Source organism: Buceros rhinoceros, unplaced genomic scaffold (genome assembly GCF_000710305.1).
Source record: "Buceros rhinoceros silvestris isolate BGI_N320 unplaced genomic scaffold, ASM71030v1 scaffold26200, whole genome shotgun sequence".
Lineage (NCBI taxonomy): Eukaryota > Metazoa > Chordata > Aves > Bucerotiformes > Bucerotidae > Buceros > Buceros rhinoceros.
The window spans coordinates 1-12368 of NW_010388265.1; the positions used below are offsets into that span (position 1 = coordinate 1).

Sequence of the window (12368 nt, forward strand, 5' to 3'; positions counted from 1 at the left end):
AACCAAAGCCTACAGCTTCACTGACCGCTCTACGGAATCATCGAGGCCAAACGCAATCCCTCAGGGACCTCCATAAATTAGTGTGGGGAATTAAAAAAAAAAAAAAAAAAAGCCGTTATGGTAAACTAGAATTGAAGAGAGGTGCCGCTTGTGCAGCACACAACTCGCTTCACACGTACCCTGTGAACTTCAGCCCCTTCCACATGCAGGAGACCCAAAGCAGGTATTACAACAGTCCTTTCACATCCCAAATTTAGAAAAATAGATTGTTTTATTCCGTCTCTGTTGAAACTGCAGCCCCGTGAAGTCTGCTCGCTCTCGGCTCAGGTCGGGTGATAATACTGTCCGTAATTCCACGCGTTCTGGTAATTGTACTAGAACAAAAACACAAATGGTCACGTCAGCGGGCCTCACCCTGGCTCCGGGAAGGACACCCCCTGGGAGCTCTGTCACCATGGGACACCCTCCGGGGATGGAACAGCTCTGAGCATAGTGATCATCTCACACCCAAGTGCGAGGGGTGGGGTGGGCAGCCTAGGAATCACGGGTGGGAGACGCAAGGGTGCTCCTGCGTCCCTGAGCCGCCTTAGGGACCCGCTGTGCTCTGTTCGGTCACAGAGCTGCAGCGGAAGCGTGCCTGGGCCACAAGCCCCAGGCCAGGACGGGCCGGGTCCCACGGCCTGTCCGGGCTTCAGCTGCACGACAGACACACGTGTGCTGCACCTCTGATCCAGGCCTCAGCTCCCCACTCCGGCACCTCTCTAGGGCTCCTCACCGCTCCCCTTGCCAGAAAGGGAGGGGGCAGACACGGACTGGAGTGTCCTGGCTCCGTGCCCGCCGTTCCAGCACAGCCCGCGAGACAGGGAGCCAGGGCAGATGGCTCGGCGCCCTCGCACTGCTGCCTCTGACACCACCCGTTCACAGCTGGCGGAGACCCTCACTGGGGCACCTCCCCGCCCCACAGCACCCAGCTGCACCCCAGCTATGCCAGCCGAGCCTGGGATGCTATCCAGCGGCCAGCACTCTGGGTCAGGTCTCCACTGCCTCGGGACGTCTCCGCAGGCTGTTCCTGAGCAGACAGCAATGCGCAGGGGCGGACAGGGCTGGAGTCACCCTCTCGACTGAGATTTCCACCAGCACCAAGTCTGCCATTCCTGGAGTTCCGTGTGACAACCTGGGGCACTGCTCCTGGCCCAGGGCCAGGCAGTTTCCCCGCGCTGGGCGAGCTGCCTTTCACTGCCCAGCTCTGGAAACACCGCTTGACCGTGACACAGCAATTCCAACCCGCAGAGACACCGCGGCTGCTCCGTGTCCCATCTGCGAACGCGGCTCTCAGGGGCTGGGACTCCTTGCAGACTGACACCACAGTCCATTAAACTGCTTCAGCAAGCACTGCGGATGGACCCTCTACCACTCGGCAGAAGCAGCTTCCCAGACCTGCGGTGCATCCCTCTCCTGCCAGCCAAGGGGGCACCTGCAGCACCCGCCCAGACCAGGATTAATTCCAGCCGCAGGTTGGAAGCTCTGACTCTCCAGCCTGCCCTGCAGACAAGCCAGGACACAAAACAGACTGTCGGCCCCGGGGTAAGCACAGCATGTGCAGGAGGTTGCTGTGGCCACACAGCCCTTCACGGGATGGGCCACCAAACCCCTCAGCTTGCTCCGCTCTACACGGAAATACTTGGCATTTGTGTCACAGGCCAAAGAGGAGTCACAAAACCAGGAGGTGAATCCTTCTCCACGCTCTCCTCACCAGCTGACACGGGGCCATCGATCGAGTCCCCAGCAAAGCACAGCATGCCCACGCTGAAGGAAGACCCCAGCACAGCCCTACCTGGTACCAGGCGTTGTAGTTGTACGCTGCCTGGTTCACCTGCATGTCGCCATCCATCATCTGCGCCGATGCCAGCGCCGCGTCATCTGTCAGCATCTTCTTGTCATCCGGCTCCTCCGCCCTGTGGAGTTAATACGTGCTTGTAATCGGTGTCTCTGGGGAGATTCCGAGCAGGTCTGCTTGAGAGGGGGTGGAATGGGGTAAGGGGAAGGAACGGTTTCAAACTTGGGGCCCTGTCCCACCAGGACTGGGTTTAGAGACAGGCAGGAGTGTCCTGTGCTTCAGAACACCGGTCTGGGGTTAAAGTGTCCTGGTGCTCCATCGGGGACAGCAACACACGGCTCTGCTGAAGGGACCAGCACTGCTTAGTTGTTCTGTGACACAGAAGTCACGGAGTTATTTGCCAATAAATCTGTTCCTGAATATGTGAGTCAACCATACAGCCCTATTTAGCCTCAAGTACAAGTGGTTAACAAACAGTGGGCTCGTTCTGGCAAGTAGCAGGTTTAAAGTGAAAAGCATATGTGTTAGTTCTTTAGATTTACAAAATATAAATACATATAAAATACAAATGCATTCTACAGGTCTTATATATACACATAAAGAACCCCGCCCCAGGCAGGCACTCCCGAGCGCTTGGTGTCAGCTGTGGCTGAGCGCGGTGCCTGCTCCAGGCACCCCACGATGCATCAGCTCTTGGGCAGTTCACACCCGCGGCTGAACCACGTCCTACCCATTCTCTGCTCTCCGTTTTAAAGAGTCCTGCTCCTTCAGAAGTGCCTGATGTTCGTCATAGGCATCCAGAAGCCTGATGGAGACAAAGACATAAAGCTTTGCTCATTGTCAACACATGAGCAACCATTTAAAAATGTCTACGTCAAACTGTCGAAGTACAAACGCCTCCCAAACCAAACTGAACCACCATCCCATTGCAATCCATGAAGCCAAAGAACTTCTGCTGATTCCACGTGACACAGTAAAGGACTTGCTGTGAGCTCAGAGATCCCCAACACATCCCCTTTCACCACACTCCGGGCAGTTCTTTAATCAAGCTCCTTTACAAAGACGGGTTCTAAAATGTGTTGGTGACTCTGCTGCTGCCTCCAGTTGGCACGTTCCCGCAGCTGCCTGCGGGTGCCCCCCACGGCCACATTCTCAGGCACTGGAAATGAGCATCAAAGCTGCTCCAATTCCAGAGCAGCACCTACAGCCTCTTCCCGAACACCACGGGAAGAACAAGTGCATTTCCTGCAGCCACAGGAGTCGAGCCAGAACTCCCCCGAGTAGCTGAATTTCATCTGCTGCGCAACACAGTTCACAAGGTGCCACACGGAATCTGCTGCTCTGTCAGTCCTGCTCTCGGTGAACACCGGTTCCCGCACTCGTTCTGTGCTCTAGAGTTATCTGGGAGCTGGAACCTGCACTGTGTTTGTGTGGGATCTGGGATCCCAGACTGCTGACATGCGCTGCCAGGCAGAGCCAGCAGGGACGGAGGACAGCTACTGCTAAAACCCTACAATGCACAGAACCTAACCAGGGGTCAGGCCTCTCAGTTAACCAGCCCAAGAGCCCGTTTTCACCAGAGAATAAAGAGGAAAAGAGTGTATCTAGTGTTTAAAGAGGTGCACTCCTGGTATCTGATGGTCCCAGGCGAGCGTACAGGCACTGCTAATACTTCTGGTCGTGGACAAAGCCCACCGACGTAGCTGTGGGCTGCAAGCAGCAGCTCACAGGTCTGACCCCTGCACCACAGAACTCGTCCGTTCCCTTGGCGGAACATCCGCCTTTGTAGAACTTTAGAAAACCACATTAAGGAGTCAGGGGCAGCTCAGCTTCATGCTGTGAGGCGTCAGCTATCTCAGCATGAAAGAAGAGTCCTGTTTAGAACCAGAATTTGGTTTAGAAGAGCAGCTTTCCCTCAACAAAGAGCCGGGAGCCCTAAGGACACAATTCAATGGATGCCACTAACCCCACCCCTTCCCTCCCGCTTCTCCCAGCACTATTCTGATGACCCCAACATGGCCATCACACAGACGACATCTTACTTGTTTACATCAGAACCAAAATCTTCCAGAAACTCCACTTTTCGCTGAGAAAAAGTAATCCTCATTTTTATGGACAAGGCACCATTGACAGCTTTATCGAAACAGCTCAGGATGTTCTCCTCGTTTTGCTTGAGATCGCCACTGTACTCCATCTCCAGTAAGTTGAGATACAGCTTCGTGTTCTCCTGCACAAAAGACATAGCAGAAGCGGAAAAGTGGTCACATTCGGCAGTGAACACTGAACGCGTCTCTACCGGACACACACCAGAACGTTCACATCATCAATGCCTGCTAGGACAGTCAAGAGCAAGAATTCCTTCCCCCAGGGCTTGTTTCAGGAGCAGCTCAGACTGACCCAACACTGACGCCAGGCTTTGCTAGAGGCTCCTTGGAGCACCACGTAACTCTGCGGTTACACCGAGCGACCGCCACGCGCTGCCCGCGCGGTCAGCTTTGGCCGCTCCAGATGCAAACACGCCTGTAACAAACAAGGGTACGAAGCACACTGGGATTCTGAGGGAACACAACTGCAACGCTCCAAATGTGCAAGTACGGCAACATCAGCTTAGAGGGACTGGTGTCTCCACGTGGTAATGACACATTACATACAGGTACGACTCCTGTCATCATTGTTGCCGTTTTCAAAAAAAGGGTTCAGAAAGAGAGGGAAACACCAGCATCTTTGTTTGGTTTAAACACAGCAGAGGGAACACATACTTTGTCAAGTTCTATGGCTTCTGACAGCACTTTTCTTGCCTTTGGCAGGTTCTTCTGTACTTTGAAGAGGTGCCGAGCTAGTTTGATGGCATAGAACGACGACTCAGTGATGGACTTGGCATTCCTCATGGCCTCTTCAAGCAGGTGCTCAGCCTCCTCCATGTTTCCGTGTCTGCGTTCTAAGCTCACTCTCCGCAGGCGGATCATTGCTAGCCCTAGAATACACTCTTCAAACGTTTTCAAGATTCTTCTTGCTTCATCGATGTTGCCTAAAACACCGGTGAAGACACTTTAAGATAGGAGACAGCTGGCAGCCTTTAAAGCAGAGCCCCTCCCACCACGCTCTGGCTGCTTACCCTGCTGCTCCTCAAAGGCAGCCCACAGCACGTGAACCATGGGCTTCTTCGGCAGGTGTATGGTGCAAGCCCTGCTGTAGACGTGCCTCACTCCCTCGATACTGTGGTTCTCCATGTATTTGGCATACTACAGTTCAAAACAGAGCAGAGAGGGGGAAGGTTAAAGCTTGTATTTGTCGTCAAAAACACGACGGAACGATAAAATTCTTTTGTTTAAACCCATTCAGCACCTTTATTGAACCACTAGACTAGTTTCTGTAAGGAAGGACGTAGAGAGGCAACGAAGTTGGCATATGCAGCAGTCAAATCTGGTTGCAAGCAGACCATCTCCTAATGCAACAGATATAGTTATATGTGAACAACGTTCCACAAGAGTACAGACGGTTAGTCACTAGATCAGTATTGGCAGGAGGTGGGAGGTGAAGCGCTTCCCTTACCTTGATCCAGAAGTCCTCATAGAGGGCACATGAAATAACACATCTTTCAAAGAGGACCACCACTCGCTCGTGAGTGCCGTTCTCTATCTCAAAATCTAAGTACTCTTTCCAGTTTTTCAGCTGAATTTTCTCCAGAGGTTTTACGTGAAAGTACGGCCTCCTTATCTGCAAGAGTCACAGGACGGCAACTTAGGACTGGCAAACTTGCCACCAAGTTGCCTGGACAACCGAAGCAGCCGCAGCACTCCCGTAATGCCCCCGAAATAACAGGGCTGCAGAACGCCACGCCGTTATCTACCAAAATAGCTCTGCTAGGGCTACCCGCGTGCTGACCAGGAGATGCTGCAGACAGGAACATTCAGGGCTAGAAACCTGCCTTTCTAGAGAGCTTTCTGAGGGCAAGTGTTCACTGAAGCTGAGAACAAACTCAGCGCAGTTACTGCCTCACACACCCGCGGTCACGAGACACCGGGAACCACAAAGACCACTGTCCACACATGTACATACAGCTCAAGTACTTGCATGTCCTACAAATCAAATCGAAGCTTGGCTGGGAATCATGGCGATGAAGAACAGCATTGAACTGAACTTTATCTTAAATATTTACAGGAGGAGCTGGGTGGGGCAGGGTTCAGCACAGAAAGAGTGAGCGTTGCTTTGAACGACATGCAGCCGAGCATCCTGCCAGAGACCTTTTTTCTCTCCATCTGCAATCTTTCCCGGTCATCGCTCCTGTGCACCTCGGAGACATCCACGGGAAAGGGTGAAAAACTGACACTAACCAAGGAGCAACGCTCAAGTCAAGGCCACGCGCCAACCACCCCTCCCTGCTCCTCACTCAGCTCTGCTACAGAACCACCACTTCTGACAAGTCAACAGGTAGGCTGCTCCTGCCAAAAGTAAAACCAGCTCTAAGCAGCCTCCATCGCTCAGGAGACACCTGCTGCCTCTCCACCTCCATTCTGTCCAGACACGTTATACAGACACATTTAACAGTATTTCCAGCTGCTCACAGATCCAGCACGCTGGTGTGTACAGTGCAGACACTCTCTTGGTAGAACAGGTACTGCCTCTGGCCAGGAGCAAGAGGACACCTTGTTTATCACACGTCTCCTCCAGCATGTCCCCAGGTTTAGCATCCTCCCGAGTGTCACTGATGTATAGGGTGAGGTTTCCCAAGCCAGAACACCCAGACCCACCCCACCACTGCCAAAACACACCAGCACATCGAGTCTCCCCCACACTGGGGACATGCTCTGCTTCCCTCTGTGATGGAAACCTGCCCCCAGAGCAGCCCTGGGACGTGCAGGGATGGTGACAGCACACCAGGCTGTCTGCTGCGGCACAGAGTGGGAAACCCCTCCGAGTTACACCGCAGTCTGGTCTGCGGCCCCAGGACTGGCTGTGGACTGTCTCTCCCAGTTCTTCTGGCCTACGAAGTGACTGGCCTAGTCCAACCAAGTGCAGCAAGCAACACGATAGTCCTGACGCCACAGAACCCACCAAGGAGTCGCTGGGTTAAACAGCTGGGACAGATTTTCAAGGTACTTTTAAAAAGAAAAGTGAATTTAAACCAAGAGCATGTTATGCAATACGGTATCTCACAGGAAGGAAAAAACAAAACATCAAACAGACCGAGAAAACTCGGGTTGTTTTTTCCACAGTAACCGAACATAGTTCTACACAGGAGAAATTCTGATTGCAGTGATCGAATGATTAGTTTAATTAACGGCTTTCAGTACATTATATAAAGGAGCTGCATGTTACAATGGCTACTTCTGGAAAACAGAAGTTCACTGATTTCAGGTTTAAACATGTCACGTTAACACAAAAATCTCTCTCTCCTCTTCCATCAGCATCACCTTCAGTCTCCCATTACTTCAATGCCCTGGACACACCAGACCTTCACGCACAGCATTTTGTTGTGTGTATTTAAAGACCGCTTAGCAAACACCACACCATCCTGCCTCTCCAAATACTGCTCAACGATTTTCACAGCGTCAGATGACGGAGCTGATCTCACAACTTGCCTTTTCACAGGAAAACAACAGAGAAGTGAGACTAGGCCTTTGCCGAAAGCCCCACAGCAGTCTGAACAGCAAGGCCTGACGTTACTCAGAACTCCCAGCCCCCGCCCTGACGCTCGCGACCCTCACACACGCTGCCTTACAGAGGAAAACCAGACTTACCGCTTCTTCGAACGTCCACCTCTTACTGACTTCGTGTTCGTTGTGGTTAAATATCTCCTGGTGAATCTCAATGATCCTGTGCCTCATGTTCTCTATCTCAGTGATTAGCTAAAACACAATTGTTAACAATGTAACACAGGCAGACACCGTATGACCTCTGTCAGCGCGCTTTACAATGGCAGTAACGCACACGCGTTAGGAGTGTCCCGGAGGCATCTACTGTTACCCCCAGCAGCCAGGGGAAGCGGTGGGACACTGCCTGGATGGGGCCCTGGCCCCCAGCGTGACCCAGCTGAACTGGTTTTCTAGCCGAGGTTTTGCCTTTCTGCTAAAGGTGATTAAGTTGAAAGATGAATTTGGATCCAAGCCAACCGTGGTTTCAGCACGTGTGGATTTCCACAGCCAGCAATTCCTCCAGACAGCACCAGCTTCTCGTGTGCCTGCGCAGGCTGTGAACCCGCCCAGACCACTGCTGAGGAAGAGCTTTTTTAGGCCATGGTTCCTCATATGTTAGTCTCGAATAATTAACATTGATTCCTCAAGTTTTGTACATTGCTTCTTGCATTCCTAAACTGGAAAGGTCTGTCCTGTAGACAGGAGCAGTTACCCGGTGAACCAAAGAGCAAGAGAGCTACGGGGACACCTCAGCTACAGCTGCACTGCATCATCTGCAGACAAGCTCGTCTTCCAGCCAGTGTGTACGCAGGAATACCGCCGAGCAGCCCCCGCACCCGTACCTTGGCAGGGTCGGTGATGTCTTCAGCGCCAGTGGGCATGTCATCCCCCGGCTGTGCCTCCTCCCCGCTATGGCCATTGACAGAGGCCAGCTCCCTGCGCAGCTGAATGAACTGCTCTGTGGTCAGGAAGTCGCGAGGCAAGTTGTCCTGTATGTGTTCTTTAAACCTGGGAGCAGTCAGAAACAAGGCAACACAGAGCGGGTGGTTCACGTGGCAATACTGTGCCTAGCCAGAGCACAGCGGTAAATCCCAGCCGGGTTCTACACTGCTTTATCGACCCACAGCAGCTTCGGACAAACTACACACAAAATGTAACCTCTCCTACCTATGGGACTCCAAAAGCTTCCTGTTTCCAAGAGAAACGAGAGCATGATGAGCTCCAGTGGCGCAGGCAGGCCGCTTCCGTGAAAAATCGATGGCAAAGGACAAAACTGGGTTTAAAGGAACATACCTTCTTTCCAAACCCCAAGGGTCTGTAGAAATTGCAGGGCAGACCTGTGCACGAATTAAGCGTGGTTTCTGCTGCCTCCTTAACCTCTCCATGTTACTGCAGGATTCTACTCTCTCTTGCTCACCCAAGCATTTCTCTTTAGTCGGGTCAATTAGCACTTGGCCTCATGCGAACGTTGCCTGAGGAATGCCAGTTCAAACCCGCTCATTCTGATTTTTCAAAGACATCCTCTCTTCTTCCTCCCACTTCCTTTATTCCACAGCAGTTTGTGAATTGACCTAAACCCAAATTCCTAACACACGCATCGGTACTTTAAAACAGTCAGTCCAACTGTCCAAGTCCCTAAATAAAACCACGTAACTAGTCTTGTTGCAAGTCTTGTTCCGAGCGAACGTTTTCCCATTTCCAGAAGCAGCTGCGCGTGTGCTTAAGGAATCGGTGGCACTAACGAGAGCTTTGGTTTCTCTTTACCTCTGGAAGTGGTGACTGTAGAGCTGGGTCGGGATCCCAAGGATGCGCTCATAGATGGACGTCACTTCCCTCAGGTTTCCCTGTTCGTTCTCCCAGTTTATATACATCTCCCACAGCCTGTCAGACCGGAAATCTGTCCCAGCAGCTAACACTGCGTGTTCGTAGGCTCTGCAAAAGGAAACCGTCTTACCGCTCTTTCTGGATGTGGTGACAGAACAAGGAAGGAAAGTTCTGGTTCTAATTTAAGGGTTATGAGCATCCTCATTGACTTGCTACCACCTACATTCGCTACTTAAACTCGTCAAAGCATTCTCTAGGTACCTGTAGCAAGATCTGTAGTCACTCAGAACATCTGCACTTGGTCTTTTACCTCCAGCACTACCACGGTAGAACAGAATAATAGAGGGAACAGAAAAAGCCACTTGCAGGAATGGAGGATATTAGGAAACTCACAATCTTCACACCTCTACCAGATCCTAGAGCCATTCCTTCAGCAGTTCAACTCTAAAAGCTGCTCAGTCACGCAGCCCAAAGCTGCTGCAGCTCAGGTTCAGGTAAGGTTTCGGATCAAACCCGAGCCCAGCCTCTCACTCCAGCAGGAACTGCTGGCCGCAGACAAGCTCAGGCACAGTCTGGCCATACCCTGAAAACCTCCAGGGAATTACATTCCAGAAACTCTCCGGGAAACCTGTCCCAGCGCTGCACTAAGTATTTCCTAACATCTGTTCTGAAGCTCTCACGTCACAGCTTTTGACCCCTGTCCCACACTGCACCATCTGCCCCGATGGAATCTGTCTCCACCATCTCTGCAAAGTCCCTCAAGTAACCGCGGGCCCCGAGCTCAGACACGCCGATCTCACCACACTGCCACGTCGCCACACAGGCTGCTTTCCACTCACCCTCGGATGGTGCTGTTCGTCTCAGGGTCATCAGGGTCCAGGGTCTCCTTTAAGAAGTTTATATAATGTATCCAAAGATCGACACTAAGAGGAATAGCTTGAAGCCCTCTGCGATAAACCTATGAAGAGAACAGGGACTGTACTTCAAATACGCAATGGCGTCCTAAGAGAGAGGCAACACTGTGTTATCCGGAGAACCTCAGAAATACTAATTACTGGAATTTTGTTTAAATAATCTACCATTACCATTTGGGTGGAGGTTGGATAGAACATGGCAATGTTCTGATCTCCACGTGCAGAGTCTTGATCTTCAAAGCGCAGCGGTCCCTGCATTCTGACCAGGTTGTGTGGGCAGGCTTTGGGGTACAGACCATAGGGCACAGACCCATTAGAGCATCATTGACAGCGTCTGACCAAAAATGCAATAAGATGTAGCAATTGTGACCAGCAAACCAACTATATTGTTTTGAAAACGAGTAATAAACGTGACAGAAAAGCCCTGCCCTACTTGTTAAGCTGCAGTGTAATACAGAGGCTTGCACTGCAAAGCTTGACAAACTGTAGAGGTTTAACGCACCTGCCAACAAAGAGAGAAAACATTAGCTACAAGTGCCACAGCCGTGACAAGTGCAAACCAAGCCCCTACAAACCTGGCTGAGTGGGGCAGGCACTGGCAGCCAAACGACTCGCCGTCGGTTAGTCATTGTTTGGCCAGCGGGACTGGTGGCGGTGGCTGCACCCAGCCCCTACGTACCTCATCGGACTGCTTCACGTTGTCATGGCGCTTCTCCAGGTCCGCGTACTTTTTCCAATAGCCATAGCAATAGGGGTAGTGCGTGAAAAACCTGTCAAAGGCTTTCCTGGCAGCCTCCAAGTGGTTCTGCAAGAGACGCACAGTAAGAGCAGTGAATCCTCTCTGTAAGAGAAACTTCACGGTATCATAAAAACAATCACGGTTTTAGTGTTGTCTTAAAAACAACCATTTTTATTCGGTGATCTCTGCTGACCGCAACCATTCTACACTAGCACCCTCGAAAGCCTGAGGTGCAGTTCTCGATTTGTCACTGGGATATCTACCACTTGTTTTGGTTCTCTTTGCTCGTTTCTGGAAGGCGAAGGAAACAGGGTACTAACCTCCTGCTCCACGTACTGCAGTAGATACACCCATCCCGTGAAATCCTGGGGATTGTCCTCCACCACCTTCCAGAACTTGTCAAAATCGGGCGGGAAGCAAGCCTCAATGTCTGACGTCTGTAAACCTTCCATGTTTGGAATGTCACCCTCCTCGGTGTTCTCCTCGTTCAGGTCAGGGGAGCTGTCCGGGGACTGCTCCATCTCAGTGACACTCATGATCTCTGTACTGAAGTCCATCTGCTGCTCTTCCAGGGTCGTTTCGGCACTATTGTCCATGCTCTCATTGCTTACAGTCGGCTTCTCCTCCTCTGCATTCTCTGCCGAGTTCTCCATGGCTGAGGCTATTGCTGCACTCAATCCTGTGGAAATAAAACGACTCAGCAGTTCATGCAGTGAGGATTCGAGTAGATTTGGGTATGAATCACCAGCTAGGAGTCTCCCGAGTGCTTCAGGCTTCCATGTATTTCACCACAGCCCTTCACCAGTTAGATCCCACTCATGCACGAGCCTCATCCACAAATAAAGCAATGCTCATAGCAGTCATACGTGTTACCATCTGCACGTACAATCACGGGTTATCCAAAACCATCACAAGCAGCTATCATGGCGTAAAAGCAAACTAACATCCTTTCCTGAATGGGTTAGTGGAAGCTTCTTGAAGAATTACGTTTGAATGGGGTCAATCCTCCTACTCAGTACAAATCAATAACTCCAAAATAAACCGATGTCCAGAGGGCCCCTTGGTGCCCTTGCTGAGCCGGTTTCGGGGGGGACTTTGCCAAGAGCAGAGCCAGACCCGGTCCCCCCCAACGCTGTCTGTATGAACCGACATCACTGGAGGAACACACAGGACACCCAGGCTCACCCCTCGCATCGGTCACATGCTCCCGTGCACAACTCGCGTGTCGGCGCTTCTTCCTGTCCCTCAGGACAGACTCCATCTTCCTCCCACTTTTTGCTTTGATCTGCCTGCCAAGCGGAGCTGCCCAGCCCTGCCCTCCTGCCAGACCAGGGCTGCTCTGCCCAGCACTCTCAGCCTCTGCGCGCTCAGCCTTCACCGCCGGGGCACAGGCTTCCCCTGACCCTTCTCCAGTCACA

General features: G+C 51.9%; 1 protein-coding gene across 1 annotated transcript; it reads right to left on the reverse strand.

Annotated features, from left to right (window-relative positions):
- Nucleotides 1–323: 323 nt before the first annotated feature.
- Nucleotides 324–11603, reverse strand: PRPF39 (pre-mRNA processing factor 39). Its single transcript, XM_010145405.1, has 13 exons — nucleotides 11271–11603; nucleotides 10891–11016; nucleotides 10137–10255; nucleotides 9238–9405; nucleotides 8316–8481; nucleotides 7579–7686; nucleotides 5390–5554; nucleotides 4953–5079; nucleotides 4597–4865; nucleotides 3880–4064; nucleotides 2568–2642; nucleotides 1835–1955; nucleotides 324–374 (listed from the first exon to the last, which is right to left on the reverse strand). The coding sequence occupies exons 1-13, from the start codon at nucleotides 11601–11603 to the stop codon at nucleotides 324–326; spliced, it is 2013 nt and encodes a 670-aa protein (XP_010143707.1).
- Between the last annotated feature and the right edge of the window lie 765 nt (nucleotides 11604–12368).

Coding starts and splice junctions, on each gene's coding strand:
- PRPF39 (XM_010145405.1), bottom strand. CDS start 11,603: ATGGAGAACTCGGCAGAGAATGCAGAGGAGGAGAAGCCGACTGTAAGC. Junction 7,687..8,315: donor ACATCACCGACCCTGCCAAG/GTACGGGTGCGG, acceptor ATTGTGTTTTAG/CTAATCACTGAGATAGAGAA. Junction 375..1,834: donor ACTACAACGCCTGGTACCAG/GTAGGGCTGTGC, acceptor TTTTTGTTCTAG/TACAATTACCAGAACGCGTG.